Source organism: Cygnus atratus, chromosome 1, assembly GCF_013377495.2.
Source record: "Cygnus atratus isolate AKBS03 ecotype Queensland, Australia chromosome 1, CAtr_DNAZoo_HiC_assembly, whole genome shotgun sequence".
NCBI lineage: Eukaryota > Metazoa > Chordata > Aves > Anseriformes > Anatidae > Cygnus > Cygnus atratus.
This window is the reverse complement of record NC_066362.1, coordinates 100,972,334-100,997,488: the sequence shown is the minus strand read 5'-3', so window position 1 is coordinate 100,997,488 and position 25,155 is coordinate 100,972,334. Positions and strand designations below refer to the sequence as shown.

Genomic DNA, 25,155 nt, shown 5'->3' with positions numbered 1-25,155 from the left:
CTGAGGGAGCTGAGGTTGTTCACCCTGTAGAAGAGGAGGCTCGGGGGTGACCTTATCGCTCTCTACAGTTACCTTAAAGGAGGCTGTAGCGAGGTGGGGATTGGTCTGTTCTCCCACTTGGATGGTGATAGGACGAGGGGGAATAGGCTAAAGTTGCTCCAGTGGATGTTTAGGTTGGATATTAGGAAAAACTTCTTTACTGAAAGGGTTGTTAGGTATTGGAATGGGCTGCCCAGGGAGGTGGTTGAGTCACCATCCCCAGAGGTCTTTAAGAGACGTTTAGATGTAGAGCTTAGTGATATGGTTTAGTGGAGGACTTGTTAGTGTTAGGTCAGAGGTTGGACTAGATGATCTTGGAGGTCTCTTCCAACCTAGATGATTCTGTGATTCTGTGTTTTTACACTCACCGGCCCTTTTGTACCTCTTTTCAACCTCTTGGTTCCTCCTACTACCCCTTATCCCTACACACCATCCATGGGTTGTCCTGGTTTCAGGTAGGACAGAGTTAATTTTCCTCCTAGTAGCTGGCAGGGTGCTATGTTTTGGATTAGGATGAGAAGAGCGCTGATAACATGCTGATGTTTTAATTGTTGTAGAGCAATGCTTACACCAAGCCAAGGACTTTTCAGCTTCTCGCTCTGTCCTGCTAGCGAGCAGGCTGGGGGTGCAGCAGGAGCTGGGAGGGGACAGACCCAGGACAGCTGACCCAAACTGGCCAAAGGGGTATTCCATACCATCTGACGTCATGCTGAACAATATATAGGGGTGGCTAGCCGGGGTGGGGGGGCCGGCTGCTCGGGGATAGGCTGGGCATTGGTCAACGGGTGGTGAGCAATTGCATTGTGCATCGCTTTGTACACATTATTACTATTATTATTATTATTATTATTATTATTATTGTTATTATTTTCCCTGTCTTAATAAACTGTCCTTATCTCAACTCACAGGCTTCACTTTCCCGTTTCTCTCCCCCATCCCGGAGAGGGAGGGGGGAGGGTGAGCGAACGGCTGTGTGGTGTTTGGCTGCCAGCCGGGCTAAACCACAACAGGGTTTGCAGAGCTCTGCAATTTCTGTACACTCCCAGTCCAGGGCCCCCTGGTTCACAGTCTTATCAGTTGCAAGGTTCATCCTTCCTGGAAGTGGCACCTGTAGTTTGTTAGGCCCCCAATTAGTGTGACTGGGAAGCTTGGTTTTTGTGATTGTCTCCCAGCTTAGAAGCCCTCCATTAGATAACCCCACTGGCCTAAACATTTCTACACTCTCCCCTGCTCTCATAAATTAGTGTTACTGACCAGATTTGGTTCCCATCACTTCCTGCCTTTCTTATTATCCCTTGTTGCTTTGGAAAATGGTCCTTGACCAGGTACCCTTAAAGGAGCAGACACTCTCCTTCTACATGTGCTTACACTTTGAATTTAACTAGGTTAGTATCAAAGAGGCCGTGATGGAATATTGTTGGTACTTTGTGGAATAGAGAGGCTGTTAATCATAGAATCATAGAATCAATAATGTTGGAAAAGACCTAAAAGATCATCTGATCCAACCATCTCCCTACCACCAAAATCACCCACTAAACCATAACTCTAAAGTACCATATCCAGTCTTTCCTTAAACATCCCCAGGGATGATGACTCCACCACCTCCCTGGGCAACCCACTCCAATGTCTGATCACTCCTTCTGAGTAGAAATTTCTCCTAATTTCCAACCAGAACTTCCCTTGGCACAACTTGAGGCCATTCTCTCTTGTCTTACCACTAGCTATCTGTGAGAAGAGGCCTACCCCCAGCTCCCCACAACTTCCTTTCAGGTTGTTGGAGAGAGCAACAAGATCTCCCCTGAGCCTCCTCTTCTCCAGACTAAACAACCCCAGTTCCCTCAGCCACTCCTCATAGGACTTGTGTTCCAGGCCCTTCAACAGCTTCGTAGCCCTTCTCTGGACACAATCCAGGGCCTCAATGTCTTTCTTGTAGTGAGGGACCCAAAACTGAACACAGCACTCGAGGTGCGGCCTCACCAGAGCAGAGTACAGGGTGACGATCACCTCCCTGGCCACACTATTTCTGATACAAGCCAGGATGCTGTTGGCCTTCTTGGCCACCTGAGCACACTGCTGGCTCATGTTCAGCTGAGTGTTGACCAACCCCCCCCCCACCCCCCCCTCCGATTTGTTTCTTCTGCACAGCTTTCCAGCCACTCCGCCCCACGCTTGTAACATTTCATGTGGTTGTTGTGCTCCAAGTGCTGGATCCGGTGTTTAGCCATGTTGAACCTCATCCCATTGGCCTCTGCCCATTGATCCAACAATGGTGCCAAGACAGCTGGTAAAGTGCTTACCTCTTGGGTGAAAGGTGGGAGGGGTGATTTATAATCTGTGGAATATGATAAGATTAGTGTTCAGGAGACAAGAAATAATGTGGCAGAAATCCTGTATCTCTGCAGATGGCATATATTTTTTCATTTACTGGAATGGTGAATTTTATTTCTCAGTCTTTTCCTTGGTAGGCAATACCTGGATACAGAGATGAGAGGTGCGAAGACTGTTTTATAAGTGTTCTCCCATGGGAGATTAGGTGAATGCTAGGTTCTTAGCTGCCCATATTAGAATGTACACATGTACCACTCTGTGCATATTGATTGTTCATTTTCATCTGTATAGTTGTCAGTCTACTGTTCAGTGCACTAAATGAGGTATATTACCCTGTAGAAAGTGTGAACTTGTGTACCAGAAAAGGAAGAAGGAATTAATAGCATAGAATCTTAGAATCATAGAATCATAGAACATCCTGAGTTGGAAGGGACCCATAAGAATCATTGAGTCCAACTCCTGGCACCACACAGGTCTACCCAAAATTTTAGACCAAGTGACTAAGTGCACAGTCCAAATGCTTCTTAAACTCCGACGGGCTTGGTGCAGTGACTACTTCCCTGGGGAGCCTGTTCCAGTGTGTGACAACCATCTCAGTGAAGAACCTCTTCCTGATGTCTAGCCTAATCTGCCTGATGTCTAGCCTAATCTTCCTGATGTCTAGCTGCTAAAACAGCTCGTTAGTGACTGTGTTTGAGGCATGTGTTTTCTCCTTTCCTTTCATACGTTTTCTAGTATTGTGAACACTCTGTGTTTTGCTGAAAAATAGCCATCAAAAGGCATATGGTTATGGGCAGGACACTGGCAGTACTGGGAGGTGTCTATAGGACCATGGTACTGAAACATGCCTCTCATTTCTATCACTGACTGGTAACTAACTAGTGGTCTCTGAACTCATTGGTTTTTGTTTGTTTGTTTGTTTTTTGCCTGGCTGAGAAATGAATGGCAGAGTGGAGAGGAGAAGCTGTTGAATGCATTAGCTTGTGGAAAAGTGATCATCAAGAAGAATAAATTCGTAACTGAATACTCACAGAGCATTCTAGTGACGTTCTCCAAAAGTGAAATTGTTCACTATAAGGGCATATGGAAAGACTGAGATTAAGCTCTAGTGCTCAGTAGTTTAAATGGATTCTGGAGTTGTCCCTTAGGGCTTGCAGGTTCTCTTGGGGACTATTGACTTAGCAAAAGTGTCTCGGGACACAGACTGTCCACCCATCTTTTTTTATCTCATCATAGTTAATGGCATTGTCATCTTTATGACTGTTCCTTGGTCTTTTGGACAACTATTATCCAGAGAGAGAAAGAGAAGCCCACTGAATATTGTTTTCATTACAAATATGGCTTGCTCAGGATGGGCAGATACGAAGGAAGAGATCCTCTGGATAACCATTCCTGCTTCCTCCCATCTATTTCTGCATCTGTATTTCTATCTCTCTCTTTCTTACAGCCTTCTTTCCTCCTCTTCCCCTCCCCCTTCCCCTTCCTTCTCCTTCAGGAGTTCCCCTCTTACCCACACCTGATATTCAATCCTGGTAGAGTTAGTGCCTTTTGCTGAGATCAGACCTGGCACTGGGGAATCATGTGACAGAGGAAGGTTGCTATAAATATAGTTAAACCCTGTGATCACTGCCTTTGGTCAGGAGGAGGAGAAAGTGAGAGAGATACAAGGAGGAGGAGGAGGAAGAGAAGGAGGCCAGAGATAAAGGGAGTACAGGAACAGAACAAGTCAGAGTGGTCTGATGAGATAAAGAAAGGAAGAAAGGAACAGAAGAAAGCACAGAGGCTATTCTTTGGCCAGACCATGAGGTGATTCTAGGTAAGGACCAGAGAGGCAGCTGAGCATGAGGAAGAGTAGAGATATGGAGAGCTCAGACAGTATGAAGCAGGAATCCAGATCGAAGTCAGCTTTGTGGGGGGGCACACCGCAATACGACTATGTCTGCTTTGAGAAATGCACCCATTACGGGATACCCTTGGAGGCAGGACGCGAGGCCGGGGGGACAGGGGACGACCTGCACTGCCTGGAGAACTCTCTCAGCCACCCACAGGTAGGGCTGGACATCTGGGATATTTGTGGCAGCTCAGGTCTCACTGGGATCACATAGGCTCTTGGGGCTCCTAGAATGGTGCTGTAGAGATCATGTCCCTCTCTGTTCCCAGTCCTACCAACTCTCCCTTTTTCTTGTTGACTCCCAGATAAGGCATTGATTTTCAAGGTCTTGCTTAGAATTTTGAATGAAATCAGCATTTCAAGTCAGGGATTATTTCCATCTGCTATGACCACAAAGTTAGAATGGGCAAGCTGGGATGGGGAAAATCAACCAGATGAGTAATGTACATGTAAATGCAAAGAGAAACTGCATCTGCTTTCAGCTGCATAGTGATATTAAGTAGAGCAGGAGAGGAAATAAAAACAAAGAGAACAATGATGTATATAGATGGATATCCATTTGCACAGCTGTAGGGACAGTCATGCAGAGCTCTGTTCTGAACAGAGAGTAAATCAAGCTTGCAGAACCATGCATGTATAATGGTAGTTTCAGTAGCTCCTCTACGAGTTGTGAGGGATTTTCTAACCCTTAAACTTGATCTGACTCTCACTCTGGTTCATACAGATAGTGGCTCAGAAAAATATCTATAACATAGATGTACTCTGCTTAAGACTTCTTGTTTCATTGCCCTCTGTATCTCCTTTACCTCTCCATTTGGGACAGCCTTCTGCAAAGAGGAGGTTTTACAGCAGAGTCCTGGTGTCATATTTCCTACCAGTCTGCTCAGACTAAGTTGACATAAAAGGTCTTGGAGCAATGTAGGATTTAGTCCAGTGGCAAGAGGGAGAGAGAATGTGTGAATGTGAAATTCATACAGGGGAAATATGAGTGGAAGTTTCTCAAATCCCCCTACACTAATACTTAGGTCAGTGACTGGGGGATGGTAGAGATAAATGATTAATATCATTAATATGATTAATATCCCTAATAATTTTGTGAGCCAGTGATAGGAAAAAAGACACATTTGTCACCAAGAAAATCTCTTCCAGTAGATAAGCATCCTGATGAGGATTGCATATGACATGTTGCAAAAGACGGAAATCAGTCCCATGGCCATACCCAGGAATTTCTCTTTTGAAACTGTCTAAAACATCTGAAAGTTTGCAAACACTTCCTCTACCAAACTGTTCCAAAACCGTTCCTCATCTGATTCAGAAGCAACACCCCAAACTGGTAGGTGTCTGGACAGAGGCCTGACTTGAGTAGTTCATGCTTTATTTACATTAACACAAGGCAATGGTTTGGCTGCAGTAATTACCCTAGCAGGGTGAGAATGGGGATATGATGTGATGGAGGGGTGCGTGCTCCCCACTAGAGCTGAGCTCCCGCTGGCGAGTGGGTTATACCGGGACAGCGAGTTTAAGAAACATGCCCAGCAGAGTCCCTGCCAATAGGCAGTTGCTAGCATTGCCGCCTGGTCGTGAGAGCTAGCCGTGCAGCCTGGCCCTCGGATCCTGTGTGGCGTGGGCTGGAGGGCTGAGGTGGTTTAAGGAAACGGAGTTGCACATTTTGTTACATGAACCGTTACAGAATCAGAATCATAGAATGGTTTGAATTGGAAGGGACCTTAAAGATCATGTAGTTCCAGCTCCCTTCCACTAGGCCGGGTTGCTCAAAGCCCCATCCAACCTGGCTGTGAAAGCCTCCACAGATGGGGCATCCACAGCTTTTCTGGGCAGCCTGTTCAAGTGGCTCACCACCCTCATAGTAAAGAACTTCTTCCTTATATCTAACATAAATTTACCCCCTTTTAGTTTAAAGCCATTACCCCTTTTCCTATCACTACGCTGCCTGATAGAGTCCCTCCCCAGCTTTCCTATAGGCCCCTTTTAGGTATTGGAAGGCCCCTATAAGGTCTCCTTGGAGCCTTCTCCAGGCTGAACAACCCCAACTCTCTCAGCCTGTCTTCATAGGATAGGCACTCCTGCCCCTTGATCACCTTTGTGGCCCTCCTCTGGTCTCTTTCTAATAGACCCATGTTATTCTTGTGCTGGAGGCCCCAGAGCTGAATGCAGTACTCCAGGTGGGGTCTCATGGGAGCAAAGTAGAGAGGGAGAATCACCTCCCTCAACCTGTTGTCTGCACTTCTTTTGATGCAGCCTAGGATACAGTTGGCTTTCTGGGCTGCAAGTGCACATCACCGGCTCATATCAAGATTCTCATCAACCAACATCCACCCCCCCACCCCCCCGTTCTTCTCTTCAGGTCTGCTCTCAATTCATTTCCCACCCAGCCTGTATTTGTGCTTGGGATTGCCCTGACCGAGATGTAGGACCTTGCACTTGGCCTTGTTGAACTTCATGAGGTTCGCACAGGCCCACCTCTCAAGCCTGTCCAGGTCCCTCTAGATGGTATCCATTCCCTCCAGCATGCTGTCTGCACCACACAGCTTGGTGTCATTGTCAAACTTGCTGAGGGTGCACTCAATCTCACTGTCCATGTCGGCAACAAAGATGTTAAATAGTGCCAGTCCCAGTACTGACCCCTGAGGAACACTACTAGTTACTGATCTCCACCTGGACATTAAGCCATTGACCACAAACAACTCTTTGAATGCAACCATCCAGCCAATTCCTTACCCACCAAGTGGTCCATTCATCGAATCCAAGTCTCTCCAATTTAGAGACAAGGATATCATGGGGGGCAGAGTCAAATGCTTTGCACAAGTCCAGGTAATTGATGTCAGTTACTCTTCCTCTACCCACCAATGCTGTAACCCTGTCATAGAGGGCCACCAGATTTGTCAGGCATGATCTGCCCTTAGTGAACCCATGTTGGCTGTCACCAGTCACCTCCTTATTTTCCATGTGCCTTAGCATAGCTTCCATGAGGATCTGCTCCATGATCTTCCCAGGCACAGAGGTGAGACTGTCTGGCCTGTAGTTCCCCATGTCTTCTTTCTTTCCCTTTTTAAAAATGGGGGTTATGTTTCCCCTCTTCCAGTCAGTGGGAGCTTCACCAGACTGCCATGACTTCTCAAATATGATAGTGTGAGAAACAATCTGCAGCCAATAATCCAGGCTCAGTGAAGTAGCATTTTTATTCGCGATTGCGATGGCGGGCATCCTGCAAGCAGGAGCATGCAGCAGAAGTGTATCATAGCCCTAGGTCCCCTATTACCTGAAGCTTGATTCCTCCCCTGTTTCCTCATTGGCTGAGTACTACAGGTTCACAAACTACCTGATGCTTGTTACTATGCCCTGTATGTACAGTTTTATTTGACCAACCTTTAATTTCTCCTTTCTTGGGCTGGGGGGGAGGATGATTGGAGGGGTCCATGATTTTCTAGCTGCTTGATTTTGCTGATTCCACAACTGCTTGTCTTGATTTTCTTAGCCATCCTCCTTATTTTGAGACAGTGGAACCTTCCACTGTCCCCTTATCTGCTTAACATACCCCACACTGTTATGCCTGCGCAGTCACTTTTGAATATGCAACGTTAGTGGAATTTTCCGCTGCAAAAACACAACTTTAATTCTTACAATGGACAGTGTCTTAGCAACTACATCTGCCAGTTCCCTCAGGACCCATAGATGTATCTCATTCCTCAGTTGGCATACACAAAAATATACCGATGTATATGTATCCTCCCCACACAATATTCCCATATGCCTAATACCAGTCTCACAAGCTGGCACAGATGACAGTGAGGCAGTAAAACCTACCTCCATGCTCTTGCTACCTGGCACTGGGGTTTCTTTATATTCATCTCCAGAGACATGCCAATCAATGCATGTAGACAATCTCCAGCATAAACAAGCAGACCATCAAATGCATTCCCATACATGTCTTCAACAAGTAACATCCCCAACAATTATGCATTTGTGAACAGAATTTTCAATCTTGAAAACAGAATGCCATATTTATAGTTTTACTGAAATATACTCTAAAATACCGTTATATAAACAATCACATATTTACGCATGTAGGTTTATGTATGAAACCTTGCATGCAGGAATCAGTTACATTCCCACAGATGTCTTCAGGAAGTAACATCCCCAACAATTATGCATTTGTGAACAGAATTTTCAATCTTGAAAACAGATATTCACCGTTTTACTGAAAATATGCCCTAAAAATCCTGTTATATAAACAAACACATATTTACACATGTAGGTTTATGTACGAAACTTTGTATGCAGGTATATTGCTGTAAAACAAGACTTGCTGTGCATATGTGTATTTTGCTAGCTAATGCACATGCAACTAAAGTATAAACTTTCATACTATTGTATACATCTTGTAAAAACATGCACAAGTTATTAACATGAAAAGCAACATGCTGTACATGCTTCCATCCGTTTCCATGTAGAATACCCACTAAGACTTTTTTTCCCCACTATGATGTGAAAAAATGGTAGAGGGAGATTTTGGTTCTGTTGTGTCAATTTCTTGTGCTAGCTGTTGCCTTCTGTTTTATATGTAGGATGGAAGCTGTTTCAGACAGGATTTTTGATTTGATTGGGCTTACTCAGGGCAAAGAACAGTGGAAACTTGGTCTTCGGCCTGGGATCTTCTTATTATAGTTTAAAATAATATAGTAGATAACATAAAATAATAATTGGTAATTATTTACACAGTTTGGGGCAATTAAGATAACAGTAGATATATATTAGATGATATAATATACAGTGATGAAAAATTACATTCTTGTACATTGTAGGATTTTGTTTTCTTTCTGCATGAGAAATAAGAGCCTTTCCTCAAGCAGCTCAAACCAGTGAAGTATTTAGAAGATAATTTATTTGTGCCTGTAGAAAGGGTGTAAATGGCAGAGAGCTCCCTCAGCAATACACAGACGGGTGTAGTAAGAGGGATGTGTACTGATTATTTTGGCAATGCAGTATTACAGAGTAACAAACTCACATAAAGGTGTAGGTGGGAAAGGCTCTCTGGAGGTGGTCCTTAGTGGGTTGCTAATTTCAGTTTCCCTTTCCGAAACACAGATCTTACTGAACCTTGTACCACTGAGACCTCTACCCAATTTCTCAGACACAGACCTGCAGAAAGATGTGGGTGGGAAGGGACTTCTGGAGGTCTCTAGGACAATGCCCTGCTCACTGCAGGGCTCACTCCAACACTAGATCAGGTTGTCCAAGCAAGTTCTGAAAATCTCCAAGAAGGAAGATTCCCCAGCCCCCTTGGGCACCTGTTCCTGTGCTGAACCACCCTTAGGAGGGGGTGGATGGGTACATGTTTTCCTTTTACACATTCAGACAGCCCTGTGTTGCAACTTTTGCCTTTTTCTTTTTGCCCTTCACTGTGCCCCTCTGAGAAGTCTCACTCTATTTTCTCTCCAGCCTCCTCCATCTCTTCAGGTAAAGAGTACTGCTACTAGATCTTGCCTTTGCCTTCTCTTCTTCAGGGGGACCTATTACTTTGTTGTTGTCCCTCTGCCCATCACGAGTCTTGTTAGCTGTATAAATAAGCTGTAGCTGTATGAATAAGCAGAGCCTAGGCTTTTTACTGACATTAAAATTTACTTATTACATGAGTTTTGGGAGGTCTCGGCTTTGAGATGAAATACGGCTGATCATACGTTATCCATCAGAAAGACTAAGTAAGAACCTTTCAGGAACAGAATGGTGTCTCCAAGGCAAAAGTGAGGGGCATGAGCAGTGTGTAGAGCCCACAGCTGACTCAATGGCCAGGAGCAGCAGATTAAAAACAGCGTGCACTGGTAGTGACTGGGGAAGGGATTCTAGGACTGGAGTATGCTGTGGAGAATATATTGTTGAGTCTGAATGGCATGAGAAATAACTTAGGCTTTGGACTGAGAGGGGACTGCAGTTTTAAGTGGGTGCTGAGCATCAGAATAGCTCACAGAAAAGTTTTGAGATTGTGGTGTTGTACATATTTTTCCTCTGAGATTCTGTGTATCTTTTCCTCAATTATTTAGGCAATGAAACTTCTCCATCTTTTTGGGGAAGACAAACCTGCTGTTTTTATGTAAAAGCTTCGTCCCTGAAAATGAATGATACCTATGTTGTGCTTTCTCCCTGGATTGTTTTTTGTTGTTCCTCTCTCTCTCTCTCTGTCTCTCTCCACCACCCCACCCAATCCCCCACCCCCAAGAGTATTTATACCTTCTGTTGTTATTGCACCATTATCATGTTCTCACTAAGAATTTAGCCAATCTAGACATAATAGTACCTTTTCTGGCTCAACTGTCTAGGTGATAATTGATATCTTTTAAAATTCTTTCCAGTTATTGTGGTGCTCAGAAACACTGTGCTCCTTATGTCAGAGAGGTAGCATCAGAAGAAGAGGACAGTGTAAGCACTACCATGTTGCAGTTTTTGTTTTATATGTCTACTAATAGAAAGAATATTTCTTGCCTAACGTCATTTTTCTAAAAGGTCATCCTCTGATTGTTTGATTCTTTCTCTGTCCCACAATTGCCTACAATCTGGAATAGTGCCAGAGTCCCAGAGAAACAAAGCATATGTATCAAGCATTCTTTAAGTGAGTTGAGACTAATTTGTTCTCCAGGACAAAATCTTCATCTTTGTGTCCTGAGACTAGTTCCTTTTCTTCCACATCCTGAGTCCATCATTTTCCAGCCAGAAAGGATCAGTAAACTAGGATACGACTTTTACCATTCATACTACTATACTGTTATGCTGTGTTCCGTCTGGGCAGGTGGAAGACTCTAATTTGAATATGATACTTAGCAGGGTAGTTCATAGTTTGGTTTAAATTCACAGTTTGGATTAAGCTCTGTTTGGTATAAACCCATCCCTCATGAGCATGTAAAGGCAATGAAACATTAGCTAAGGTGATATAAAGATGCATTTATCTAAAATCTGTCAGTGCTTGGCATTGCTGGCTGAAATAGACACAGTGAGAGAAACAAGAAGTCTGCTATTTAGGACTGGATTCTATATGTGATAGCTTACCTTGTATATGAAGGCTGGCAAGTCCTTCAAACTGATGTTTCACTTTCCTGTGTATATTATGGGGATCAGAGCATGGCCATACTTCACTGGTAAGAGTATGTATCACTTTATTTGGCTAGGCTGCTTTGATAATAATGGGGTTAATAATTACAGTAAAATATGTCAGTTTCCAATCCAGTTACAGTTACAGGATAATTTAAAAAGCCTAGATGTGTGTTCTGTGAAAAAACACTAGGGATTTTAAAGGTAGTTATTGCACATGATTCAAGTGTCTATTGAGACACAAAGAAGAAGATTTTGTCCTGGAGAACAAATTAGTCTCAACTCACTTAAAGAATGCTTGATACATATGCTTTGTTTCTCTGGGACTCTGGCACTATTTCAGATTGTAGGCAATAAACTGCTCAGGATCTTCAGTCATATTTGATATCTAGAAATACAGTAACTCAGAGAAGCTGGGGAATTTCTATCCTTTGAGATGCTTAGGACTTGCCCAGACAAGGTCATGAGCAGCCTGATCTGGCTTTGGAGTTAGCTTGCTATGAGTTGAGGACTGGATGAGAAACCCCCAGAGGTGCCTTACAGCTTTAAACTTTCTGAGAGTCTCTATCTGATCTCAAATTCTCTTACAAATAAGTCAGCTGCATTATCCCCATTCTACAGATGAAGCTTCAGTTCATGAAAATCCCAAAGAAACAGGAGCAATATCTCCTATGTTACTTAGAAAGGAGGAGAAGCAAAGCTGTCAAATAGAAGTACCTCCTAAGCACATGGTAAGCACATGGTAGTGCTCCATATCTCTTATATGTGCTGTCATTCTCCAGCTGAAGTGTCTAATTTTGCTGACTTTCCTCCTGCCATCAAAAATCTTTGAAAAGCAGATGTTGTGCTGGGCAGAGAGTCATGTTCTAGCAGGTGGGAAGTGCCTAGATCACAGGCCCAGCATCAGGTAGGAACATGAGCTCCAGAAAAGACAAAGTTTGCTCATTGAAGGACATGTGAAGAGGAGACGTATTCTCAGCTTTTCAAACACACATCTTTCCCATCTATACCATGAAAGAATGAGGGAGAATAGCTGCTCCTGGGTGAATCTGATAAACAAAGAAGCGGGCACTGTCAGTATCTTTCAAGTTTCCCTGAGTTTTCTTTTTGACAAGCTGGCACAACTGCCAAGTTTACTACAGATCCATGTATGAAATGTCATTGGTAAGCTCATGTAGCTACTTGTGAATTGCATATTACCAAATGCATTTCAAGATTAGTATTTTATGACAAAGACTAGATTAGGTAGTTATAAAATTCACATGAGTTGGAGATACCTGGGGATTTGGTAGGATGGTTTGGGTAAATAATGGGATGTATGTGGTACCATCTGATATTTCTGAGCTACTGCTGCTGCTTTTCTAGTGCAGGCATCATTAGTGGCTGCATGCCCTGTTAAGCATTCCTTGGCAGCAGGATGAACAGATGCAGGCCATTCCTGCAACCCATTTGGTAGTGTGATACCTCTCTAAACCTTCAGAGTTGTTTTGCAGTGCTGCTGAAGTGTATGAGACAACTCTAAGGCTGGCAGTCTCGTGTGAACTATTTTGACCTTCTTTTTTGCTTCCAGAAAGTCTGATCAATCTCTTTTCCTTCAGATCCAAGCCTGCTCTTTCTGATGATGTTAGAAAGCAATTAGTATTCTGTGATCATAGCTTGTTCCACCCCCCTAAAAAAAAAAATGCAACAAGAAAAGGAAAAAGATAAAGAAATATATATATATCTATATATATATCTATATATAAGCTGCCTCTGTCTGACACTTTCTGGGTCTCTGTCTCCCTGCCTGGGTACATTTGAGTCCGCACCGCTGACTGTAGTAGATATGTCTTTTCATCTTTAATGATACTTGTGAAGGAGCATTTGCCTTACCTCTTCCTTTTGATCTCTCTTGCTTTCTGCTCTTCTAGCTTTATGGCCAATACACAGACCAGATAACTGACTTTGCAGAGAAGGAAGCAGCAAAACTACTGAATACAAGGCAGACCCAAAAGAACAAGGAAAGACCCCTGAAACGACAGAGTCAAGTAGATATAAAAGAAGAGCACTATTCCAAATGTCAAGGTGGGAATAATTTATCCTTGATTACTCTGTGAACAGATATTGGGTGGACCAGCCAGAGAGATGGAATTTAAGCAAGGCAAAAAGACAAGGAAACTTTGGGGAGAAGTAGAGAAGAAAGGAAAAGGAATCACATTGGATTTAAAAGAGATTTGCATGTCAACTTTCACCCTAGGATTAACCAAGTTCTCTTTGGAAAGAAGACCAGTTCCAAATTTAATCTTTTCTCCCACAACAGATCTCTATAAGAGGAGGAAAAAAACTTAAGCTGCTAGTGCACAAGATGTTAAATTAAGCCCTCCCCCCCCCTTTTTTTTTTAATATTTGAAAGTTCAAAGAATTTTGCAAGACTGTAAGAAAGGGCTGGGTAACAGTCCTTCAACACCAAGCCCAAATAAATCATTACTGTAGTCAGTTTTCAGCATAGGAGAAAAGAGTTCTCAGCATAGGAGATACAGGCTTCATCTGTTGCCTCAGTTTTTCTGGTTCACTCTTCCCTACACAGCCTGTGCTAGACGCATCCAGAAATACATCACCAGGAAGCTTGGAGAGGACTGGATTTTCTTGGTTCTGTTGGGACTGGTCATGGCGTTGGTGAGCTGGGGAATGGACTATGCCAGTGCAAAGAGCCTACAGGGTGGGTCTCATTCAGGTGTTGCAAAAGTATAAATAGTATGAATGTTTTACAAAGCCTGGTAACCAATGTTCCTCCTTTAACATCAGTGTCCCATCTTCACCCCCCAGCTGCCTAGGAAGTTACTTGCAACACAGTAGAGAAAAGGTTAACTAGGAAAAGCTTCTTTAAAGTGATCATAGGCAAAAATTTGGAAGTGTAAGTGGGAAGGGAACAAAAGATATGTGTGTGAGTAAAAGACAACCCATTATTCTTACTCCCTTTCCCTCCTGCTCTCTTGTATGTGTAGGGGCACAGGGAGATGTTAATTATACTCCTGGTATACTGGCTCCCGTCCTCCTCAGGTCTGCTGAGCACATGTGGGTGGGGAGGGAAAGGAGCCCTTAGATGCCCACCTGATACTGTGTTTTTGAGTTTGTTTGTTTTCCTGTTTTTAACTTGATTATTGTTCTTCCCAATTTTTATTTATATGGTGCTCTGCAGTTTTCTGCTACCTGGTCCCATAGTGCTCTTTCCTTGGGCTTTTTTTTTTCACAAAGATTTCCTAATCACTGGCTTATGTTCCTTCTCTGCAACTTTCCTGTTGTTCCTGTCCACTTTGCCAGCTATAACAAGATCTTTCAGTGTCCCTTCCCCCCATCTCTGTGCACACACATACAACATTGCCCTCATCCTTTTAATTCCACTGTTCCTTTGTCCTTACCCTTAGTGTCCCAGTCCCAACCTGCACACACACACCAAATCCTTTCCTCTCAGTGCTCTTTGCTGCTGATGTCCACCAGACACTGTACTTCGACAAAGCTCCCAATATCTCCTCAGCCCGGTGTTCCTTCCTTTATGTCTTCCCCACATGGCTTAACCTGTTAATCTCAGAGGCCCCTTGTCCTTTATACTTTCTGCAAGTGAGTTCTTTGGATTCTTTGCCTTCTCCCTGGGCAGTTCATGCTGTTGGACCCAACTAAGTAGCAGTACCGCTGCTGTTGTAACAGTTGGCACCACTCCCCTCATGCTGCTGCTCTAGAAGGCAAAGCATAAGCATGACTTCTAAGATAGTTTTTAAGAAGGAACAATTTTTCCTGGGACTGAGATGGAGGAGAGGACACTAGCTGTTAGTGGACCACTTCACTGCCCTTCAGGGCCCATATATGGTCCTCCAGCTGCAAAATGAGAAGACCCTACATGGAAATTCACCCTCAAAAGTGCAAAGTAATGCACCTCTTCTAATGCCACATTATGGCACAGTTATTAATAGTATCTAAGAGCAAAGAACCACTTCTATCCATTCCTGCAGAGTGCATGTACTATTTGGGATCTTGTACTTAAAATGCAACAAAGCTTTACCCTGCTTAACCTATAAAATTAGGACTTACAGATAGCATTTCTCAGGAAAATTTAGATTGGACAGGTTTAGCGGGTGTGTGCTTTTGATTGTTAATGTTTATCAGCCTGCTTGGAGCAGCTGTGGTTAATGACAATTTTTTTGTTTGTCTGTCTACAGCCTACAAGTGGATGTACAAAGAGCTACACCCGAATATTCCTATGCAGTATCTGGCGTGGGTCACATACCCACTTGTTCTCATTCTGTTTGCGGCCATTTTTTGCCACCTCGTCTCTCCACAGGCTGTTGGTGAGGGCAGAAGGCATGGCATAATTGGTTTATGTCTGTCTCTTTTTTTTTTATTCCATTTGCTTGTGAGTTTTCTATATCCTCTGCTCTGTTGCTGTTTTCAGGGTCTGGGATCCCAGAGCTCAAGACAATTATGAGGGGAGTGGTCCTCAAAGAATATCTCACTCTCAAAGCTTTTGTGGCCAAAGTTGTGGGCCTCACAGCTGGACTTGGAAGCGGCCTGCCTGTGGGGAAAGAGGTAAATATTGCTATCTTCATATGCAGTAGTGGCCAGGGTCTAGGCAGTGGGAGGAGTTGTCTGTACAAGAAGAGTCTTTCCTTTTCTTTGGCACCTTTCCTCTTCTCAAAGCTCTGCTCTTCCAAGCAACACTTACTTTCCTCTGGCCATTTTCTTTCCACTATGAAAGACTTGATATAGAAAAAATCAAAGCACTCAAGTCAGGTAGCTTCCAAGAGGAAAAAAAAATACTGAAGAACTGTCTGAGGTGGCCAAAGAGAAATTATGAGATCTGCACCTGGTTACCAGTGACAGAGGGTAACCCTCTCTTATTTTCTCCTCCTCTTCTCTTGCAGGGTCCTTTTGTGCATATTGCTAGTATCTGTGCAGCAGTACTCAGCAAGTTTATGTCAATTTTCTGTGGTGTGTATGAGGTAAGGCACATGTTTCTGCGTGCAGCTCTTCCACAGGCTAAACTCCTAAGACACATTGGTAGGCGACAAACCACAGAGGGAACATATGAATTGAAATGCAACATGCTGTTATAGAGCAGTATAAAAAAGTGGTAGTGGGAGGACAATTATACAGTCAAACAGCTGTGCAGGACCAACCAGGTGTGTTACCTACCACATTACAGAGGCTGGTAAAGAATACGCATTTGACAAGTTTTCAGTCTCACAATGCTGATATGTTTCCACTGTGACCGTCTGTGTAAAAAAAAAAAAACAACAAAAAAAACCTTCTTAAGTAGCTATAGACAAAGATCAATTTGTCTTTAAGACAGAATGTGTAAGGCATTACTAATTATAGCCACTGACACTGCCTGTAGGCTTTTGCTATTACAGAACGGCCTCTGGAGGCTGAATGATGTATTGACTAGTTGCAAAAAAAATAATACATTTGGGAATTGCTTTACATACAAACTCCTAGCAGTAACTGGCTTTGTAATACAATAGCAGGTGCTGTTTTACTTGATCTTGTCTATGCGTAAGGACCAAATCTCACTGTTGGAGACCAACTGAGTCACTAAAGACTGGACTAAAATGTACAGGGCCTGCTATTTGTAACGGCTGAATTTGCTGCTGGCTGTTGCTTTGTTTTGTTGTTTTGGATCCTAACTCTTTGGCTTTGCTACCTCTAATCCCAGCATGCCTTTCTCTGGCTGCACTCTCTGTTCCAGAATGTGCACAGGCAGCTCGAACTCCTGGTGGCGGCTTGCGCAGTTGGAGTTGGATGTTGCTTCGGGGCTCCTCTTGGAGGCAAGTTGACTTCCTATATGTGACATTTAATGTAAAACTCAGTCTCTTGCTGTGAGATCTCCTGCTTCAAGCAGGTTCTCCGTTCCTCTAGCATCACAAGTTCTTTCTTTTCTCACATAACTGGTGGCAGTGAAAGAAAGGAAGATCATGATCTTGCAAAGGCCACAAAAAAGTGACAACTTTAACTTTTCTAATAACACATCTTAGAATCACAGAATCATAGAATCATTTAGGTTGGAAAAGACTTCAGAGATCACTAAGTCCAACCGTTAACCTAGCACTGCCAAGTCTACCACTAAACCATGTCCATAAGCAACACATCAACACATCTTTTGAATAACTCCAGGGATCGTGACTCAACCACTTCCCTGGGCAGTCTGTTCTATTGCTTCACAACCCTTTCAGTGAAGAATTTTTCCCTAATATCCAACCTAAACCTTGCCTGGAGCAACTTGAGGCCATTTCCCCTTGTCTTACCACTTAGTGCTTGGGAGAAGAGATTGACACCCACCCCACTACAACCTCCGTTGAGGTAGTTGTAGAGTGCAATAAGGTCTCCCCTGAGTATTCTTTTCTCTAGGGTAAATAACCCTTTTCTCTGGGGTAAATAACCCCAACTGCTCCTCATAAGACTTGTTCTCTAGACCCTTCACCAGCTTCATTTCCCTTCTTTGGACACGCTTTAGCACCTTGATGTCCTTGTAGTGAGAGGCCCAAAACTGAACGCTGTATTCAAGGTGTGGCCTCACCAGAGCCAAGTACAAAGGGACAGTCACTTCCCTAGTCCTGCTAGCCATGCTATTTCTGATACAAGCCAGGATGCTGTTGGCCTTCTTGGCCACCTGAGCACACTGCTGGATCATATTCAGCTGCCTATCAACCAGTAACTCCAGGCCCCTTTCAGCCAGGCAGCTTTCCAGCCACTCTCCCCCCAGCCTGTAGCGCTGCATGGGGTTGTTGTGCCCCAAGTGCAAGACCTGGCACTTAACCTTGTTGAGCTTCATACAGTTGGCCTCAGCCCATCAGTCCAGCCTATCTAGATCCCTCTGTAGATCCTTCCTACCCTCGAGCAGATCAACACTTGCACCCAACTTGGTGTAGTCTGCAAACTTACTAAGAGTGCACCTGATCCCCTTGTCCATCTTGTTCAGTCGTTTCTACCATGGACATTGTTCAACTTGGAGAGCCCCACACTCTGTCCAGAAAATAATAAAGATGCTGTAGAGAACAGAAATTAAAAAAACTTCCCTTAAGTGGCATCACCTAACAGCAGGGGATGATGACAACTGTGACAGGGAGTGATAAAATGAACAGAAAACTACCTTCAACAATGGACTGGAGAACAAAAATATCAGTGTGGAAAGTTTGGGGCTCCCCATGTAAAAGAGGCTTGGATGGCCAAGAAGATGGTTGGGAGGCTGGAGTAACGATGGATGAGGAGAGCTAAGGAAGCTGTTTTTGCTCAGTGTAAAGGAGAAAAGGCTAAAGGGGGATTGTCTAAATGGTATCATCAACCACCTAAAGGGGGATTTTAAATAAGATTAAGCCAGGCTCTTTTCAGAGGGGCACAGTGGAAGAGGAAAGGGGTACAACTTGCAACAAGGGAAATTCTGACCGTGTATAAAGAAGATGTTCCCCTCCCCCAAGGGTGGTTCACCAATGGCATGGATGCCCACATGGTCTAGAGAATCTGCACCTTTGGAGATGTTCAGGACTTACCTGGACAAGAACCTGAGCACGCTGACTGACTCTTGGAGTTAGCACAACACTGAGCAGGGAGTTGGAGAATCTTCTAGAGATACCTTCCAGGCTAAATGTTGCTGTGAGTCTGTGACAATTCAGTGTGAGAATGAACTGAAATCATAATTTTTGCAGCCATAGTTGGGTTCCTTTTATAGAATCACACCAAATTGCAGAATGTGATTTCCATTACCTGGGAGTCATGTAATCTTTACCTGACCTTAGTCCAGGATATGATTTGCTACTATACATCATATTGCCAATGGAATATAACTTCTTGATGTTGTCGCTGGTGAACACCACCCTGTGTATTTAAAGAGAAGCCCTCAAAATGCATTTGAAAAGCCAATTTGGCCCTTTAAGAGCAAAAGGTGCTCAGCCCTGCTTTTTCTGAGTGCACTCTGGTCCTCTTTGTTTGTTCATGTTGGTCTCTCCGGTTACTCCTATGCTGCCACACAGCATCGGCACTCTGACATGGTGCTGGGTTTTGGGGGATGCCGTATGCTATGGACTTTTCTCAGCAGTCGGTATGAGTAATACCATACTGTGCTAGGATCTCTCCATCTCATACTGTTTCTTCAACACTGTTCTCATCAGGCTTTGCACTTTCAAACAGCTCTAAGCTCTACTTACCTCTTGCCATAATGCAGGCCATGTAATAAGTACCCTATGTTTCAAGCTGTTAATCACCATGTTGGTAGGCTATAATACAACCCTCATACTATCTCAGACACTTTGAACTGAAACCCATCCCCATTCTGGACATTATTATGTCTTAAGGCCACAGAGGACCTAGAGGTGACCTGAGGCAAAGCTGTGAGTATGGAAAGATTCTTAAGGCTCAGAGAATGATCCATGCCTCTTTGTTGGGCTGCACAGTCATAGCCTTGACATACTTCTTGGTTGAGGCTCAAATACCTGCTCAGGTAAGTAGGAATTCATGGCCTTTAGCCCTTAGAATTCTGCCTGGGCACTCAGAATCCCAATGTAACACAAGCCTGCCCTCTCTCAAAACTCCACTCTCATGGAAGATATAACAGGCTGCTTTAGGGACATGTAATAACAGAAAGTACCAAATATGCAGGTGTTTAACCCTCCTGTTCTTTATATTAGACACCACCTAGGATTTCAACAACTTGAAAAAAAACCTATGTGCTCCCTAAGGCTCTTCACCATTCTCAGGCATGTTAGGGCCCTCAGCCGCTTTTCCAAATATTGAAGGGAGTAGAACATTTTCTCCTCCCCATGTCCTCCAAAATTGTCTCAGGAGAGACTCTATATTTCATAACTTCACTGATGGCTCATAAATTTATAATTTTAGTGGTTGTCTTCACCAGGAAAGCACAATCCTTTACTATGTGAGCTGCTACCCATCCATCTATCCGGGATGACAGAGCCTTCAGCTGTCCACACTCTGCTGTGGATATGCATGTGCCTTGTGCATACAAACTCAGAGGGCAGGGGTTTTTTGAGGCACTCTCTGGCACATGTGCAACCTGAGATTCCCTTCCAAAGTAAAAGAGATGGAATAAAATACATATGTGTAGTCCACCCTCTGAAGAATTTTCCATGAGACATTTATTCTACAGTGAAAGAAATGTGCATGTTTCAGTGAAAGATGAGATGCTGCCTTCTCCTTGTGTCTTGAATATGTGACTCAATGTATATGCCTGTCTTGTGCCACATAGAATCAGTCTTTGAATATTTTGAAGCCATTCAGAATGAAGAATTAAGATGTAATATTGGTGACAGAGTTGGGTGACAGCATGTGTCCATACCTGCTAATTCTGTTGCTCATTGCTTTCTTTCCTTTTTTTTTTTTTTTTTTTTTTCTGTTTCTCTGTCTCTTCCACCAGTAGCAGCCATATTATTACACGGATGTCCTGACTGTGGGTTGTGCTGTGGGTGTTGGCTGCTGCTTTGGGACACCACTTGGAGGCAAGTGGCTGTTCTGTTTCCTTTTTCTCAGGTACCTAAATCCTCTCCTGCCTAGTCCTCTTCTCCTTTCCTGCACCCTATTTTTGATCTTTCATATACTTTGAGCAAAACGGCTTGCCATTAATGTCACCAATCTCTCCAGTTTCTCTGACACAGTCTTTTCTCCACATTTTCAGCCTTCTGAAGGTCAAGAGGGAAAGATACTCTAGAACAGTAGTTTCCAAATTGACATGTGCACACCCCAGGGGGTGTGCTAGACAGTCCACTAGGTTATAGGGAGATAATACTGGAATGTCTATTTGTATTTATTTTCTATCTAAATAAATGAATTAAAATTAAAATTAAAATTAAAATTAAAAAAAAAAAAAACGTTGCTAATATTCAATATACATATTGACACTGGTGGCCTCACTTGATCCATATATCAGATGGCCACATCACATACAGCATGTGAGGTGTCCTGGGTGAAGAATGGTTGTTGCTTAATGCAGAGGGCTGACAGTAATGCCCGCATTTGTTCATTTGCATTCAGTGTATTGCAATGTATTTCAGTCTATGTGCGCATGATTGATGGATGTATGGATTACATTGTCTTAAGTTAACTAAAATAACCCTCACAAAATGAACAAGTGCCTTTAAAAGATTCCTGCAAAGAAACTGCAGATTGAAGACAATACCTATAATGTGACCATAGGCAAATTAGAAGAAAATGGCAGAGCCGGCACCTCCACCCCCAGAGTGGCCTCTTCATCTGTCACATTATGAGGTAAAAATGGTCACAATCTCATCAGGTCTGACAAGAAGCTGACCAAAATAAATAAATAAATAAATAAATAAATAATAAAGAAATAAAATTATCAAGAAAACTATTTGAAATATGAATTTAACTCTACCATTGTTAATGATGTATATTGTGCATTGAGATGTTAGCTATCAACAGCGTGAAGCTATCAGAATTAGCAAGACATTTAAAAACTAAGCATCCAGAATGTGAAGACAAACCTCTGCTGTTTTTTCAGCGATTTTTCAAGCTATGCATTACTTGCTCCAGTACTTCACAAAATCTTACTAAACTTAATGATAATTTTTAGAAGTCTTTTTTGAGGTTTCTGACTTCATAGTGAAAGACAAAAAGCCACATCCCACTGGGGAAACACATGCCCTTCCTGCCAGAGTAAAAAATGGCTGGAATAATGCACAGAAAGCAATATCACAAGAAACTAAAATGCATTCCTTTGTCAGCAAATACTGTTGAAAGACACAGAAAACATTGCTGAAGATTTGAAGCAACAAGTATCAGAACAAATTATGGAGCGTGGGAGGCTTGCTATGCAGCTTGATAAAAGTACAGATGTTTCTAATGTGTCTCAGTTTACGGTATTTGCTAGATTCTGTTTCAACAGTGAAATACATGAAGAAAAGATCTACTAGAGAAGATATATTCTCAACAGTAAATGACTTCTTTCATAAAAGCAATATTTTATGGAATAAAAATACAGCAAAAACCTGTGCTTAAGTGGTAAATGGAATTGAAAAAATGAATATCATGATTTAGTAAGTGCAATGAAGGATGTACTTCTTCCCTTTCAATCTTCTTGCAGCATCTTTTTCAGCTCTGACAACCATTAAAACCAAGTACTGAAATAAACTGAACTTAGAACTAGACCTTTGAATCACTGTATCACAAAGAGTTAAACCGGGAACAAAAAGCTTTTGTGAGAACAAAAAAGCTTTTGTGAGAACAAAAAGCTTTTTGTACCATTAATGAATGAAATAAATTTTTCTTAAAATATTCTCTATTTCATCATCTTATCCTTTTTTAATTTTTATTTTTGTGTATGCTTTATAATGTACCCAATATGTTAGTACAGTAGGACATGTTTATCATTTATAAATAAATATACATATATTGAGGTACATACTCAAAAATATTTTACTGATAGGATACGTGATCAAAGAAGTTTGTATACCACAGCTTTAGAAGACTATTTAGAAGTCTCTCTTGTGCTTCTGACATTACACTTCTGATTTAACTTTTTAACTTTGCTCCCTTTCCAACTCTTTCTAGGGGTCCTTTTCAGCATTGAGGTCACTTCTACTTACTTTGCTGTGCGCAACTATTGGAGAGGTTTCTTTGCAGCTACCTTTAGTGCCTTCATTTTCCGAGTCCTTGCTGTTTGGAACAAGGATGCAGGTAAGCTAAAAATCATTCCTACTCTCTTTGTACAAACGTTGTTCTATAAATTTATTATTTTCCATCTTTCTCAAAGCCATAAACTTTTAGGATGTTTGAAACTTCTGCCATGACATATAATGTCTAGCAGTATAGAAGGAAAGAGAAAAAGAAGCATGTTATATCATTAAGATTATAACCCAACCTATTCCTGCGTGCTGGGTATATGACTGAAAAAATGACAGAATATGATTTCCCATCAAGTAAGAGAGTGTCTGAGGTGGGATTTTTTGCATCTGGTCAGCATAACATCAAGGCTGCAAACATAGAGGTATCTCATCACAGAGGAGGTAATACCTATTGCAGAGTATGTTGCTGTGCCCCACTGGAAACACCATGGTCTGCTTTAGTCACCTCTTGACTAGAAGCAAACAAAGCAAAAAGTAGTCTCAAAAATTGGGATGATAGAATGATTAGGAGGCTGCAAAACTGTTGGGGTCTGACTGAAGTTCCTGAGTACTGAAAGGTCAAATTGTACTTGCTTCAACTGTAGCTCTGGTAGAAAAAAATAAGTGTCTCAACTGAAAGGGATGAGTGCAATATTTGTGCAGACAGAAATAGCATAGAATAAGCTTGTTCAGAAAACCATTGCAGATACTGTGGGAATGAAGTTCCAGCTGATGTAGAAGACTGCTATCTCTTTGTAAACTTCTCATTTTAATAACATATATATCTCTTTTATTCTTACACTTTTATCTGTTTTTCTGGTATTAGCTTCATGTGGTCACTTCCCTTTCTTAAAACTTAATGACTTCACAGAGTTGGATTTTTTCTGTGCTAAAACATTTTTTGGCTTGAATACTCTACTGTCTTGAATATAGAGAGTGCCTATGTCTTTGTCTGTGAAATACTGCCTCGTGTTAAGGTGTATTCAACTATCAGATCTGTCAGAAGAACACCTCTCTCTGTTCTTTCCAGAGAAAGATATAAGAAATTTGAAGACAGATGACAGGAGATAATGCCCTATCCTTCACTTCATCTACTCTAACTCCCCTGCTGATCTCTTAAATCATTAGAAACCAGCTTAATCCTGGAGCATCTTACTTATTGTCCCTTCTTCAAAATCATCCAAGCAGCTTTAACACCAATATGAATGGCTCCTTATATTGTGCTTCAGTGGCTGACTGGGTTAAAAATTTCCATGATCAAATTGTCTATGGAAAATGATTCCTTTTCATAGTTCTGAATTTTCATTGTCTATATGGTCAGTGTCTTCATCCTCATATTAGAGAATTAGAAACTTTTGTCTAGACCAGACATCTATTATTTTTATGGTCTTTCATCACGCGTGCTCTGACTTATCTTTCATGTCTTCTCTTTCTCATTTTCTTCTGAAAGTTACAAGCCCAGTCTTTTCAGTCATTGTTCATGCAACAATTTTTATTAGGGCCCTCTCTCATGTCTTCATAATCTCTAGTCTTGTCTGCTGTCAAAAGTTATGCACTTGGTAGGTAAACTGGTGACTTTGCACTAGTTTTCTGTGTGAATACTACTATGACTCAGAATGCCTTTGTGTGAGGTAGGCACATATAATATATATATGTATAACATATAATATAAGCTGTGACCAATGCCTCTTTTCCTTTCACTGTGTGTTTACAACCTCCCCATGGGGTAGCAAGAGATAGCTATTGGAGCCTCCTTTGGCCTTCTCGTTTTCAAGCTGAATATACCTAGTTCCTGCAGTCTCTTCCTGTGCATTGTGTGCCCCATGTTCTGGACCATCTTGGGGCTCACCACTGGACTGTCTCCAGTTTTGAAATATTTCTTTTGTACCAAGTTTTCTAGACGTGGCCTCATCAGTGCCATATAAAAGGGAATACCTCAATTTTCTGGTTGTGCTTTTGCTGATGTGACGCAATATGTTGTTAGCCTTCATTGACACGAGGACACACATTGAACACTAGTTCCCACCAGGACCTACTGGTCTTTTTGTGCAGAGCTCTTTTTGTTGACTAGGTTCCCAGACTGTACTGATGCACCTGCCATTCCAGATGCAGGACTAAATATTTGTCTTTGTTGCATTTGTGATCTTCCAACTGGTAAGCTCCTCCAGTTTGCTGAGGCCATTCTGAATGAACAGCTGC

At 42.5% G+C, this 25,155-nt stretch overlaps 1 protein-coding gene across 1 annotated transcript in view; it reads left to right on the top strand.

The window, feature by feature from the left end:
• The first annotated feature begins 4,208 nt into the window (after positions 1-4,208).
• The window catches only part of CLCN1 (chloride voltage-gated channel 1), a 41,416-nt gene continuing 20,469 nt past the window's right edge, over positions 4,209-25,155 (top strand). The window contains exons 1-8 of the mRNA XM_035546114.1: positions 4,209-4,415; positions 13,270-13,423; positions 13,926-14,057; positions 15,553-15,681; positions 15,786-15,919; positions 16,255-16,332; positions 20,757-20,835; positions 22,904-23,029. Of these exons, the coding sequence (XP_035402007.1) occupies positions 4,209-4,415; positions 13,270-13,423; positions 13,926-14,057; positions 15,553-15,681; positions 15,786-15,919; positions 16,255-16,332; positions 20,757-20,835; positions 22,904-23,029 (1,039 nt within the window). The remainder of the gene's footprint in view (positions 4,416-13,269; positions 13,424-13,925; positions 14,058-15,552; positions 15,682-15,785; positions 15,920-16,254; positions 16,333-20,756; positions 20,836-22,903; positions 23,030-25,155) is intronic.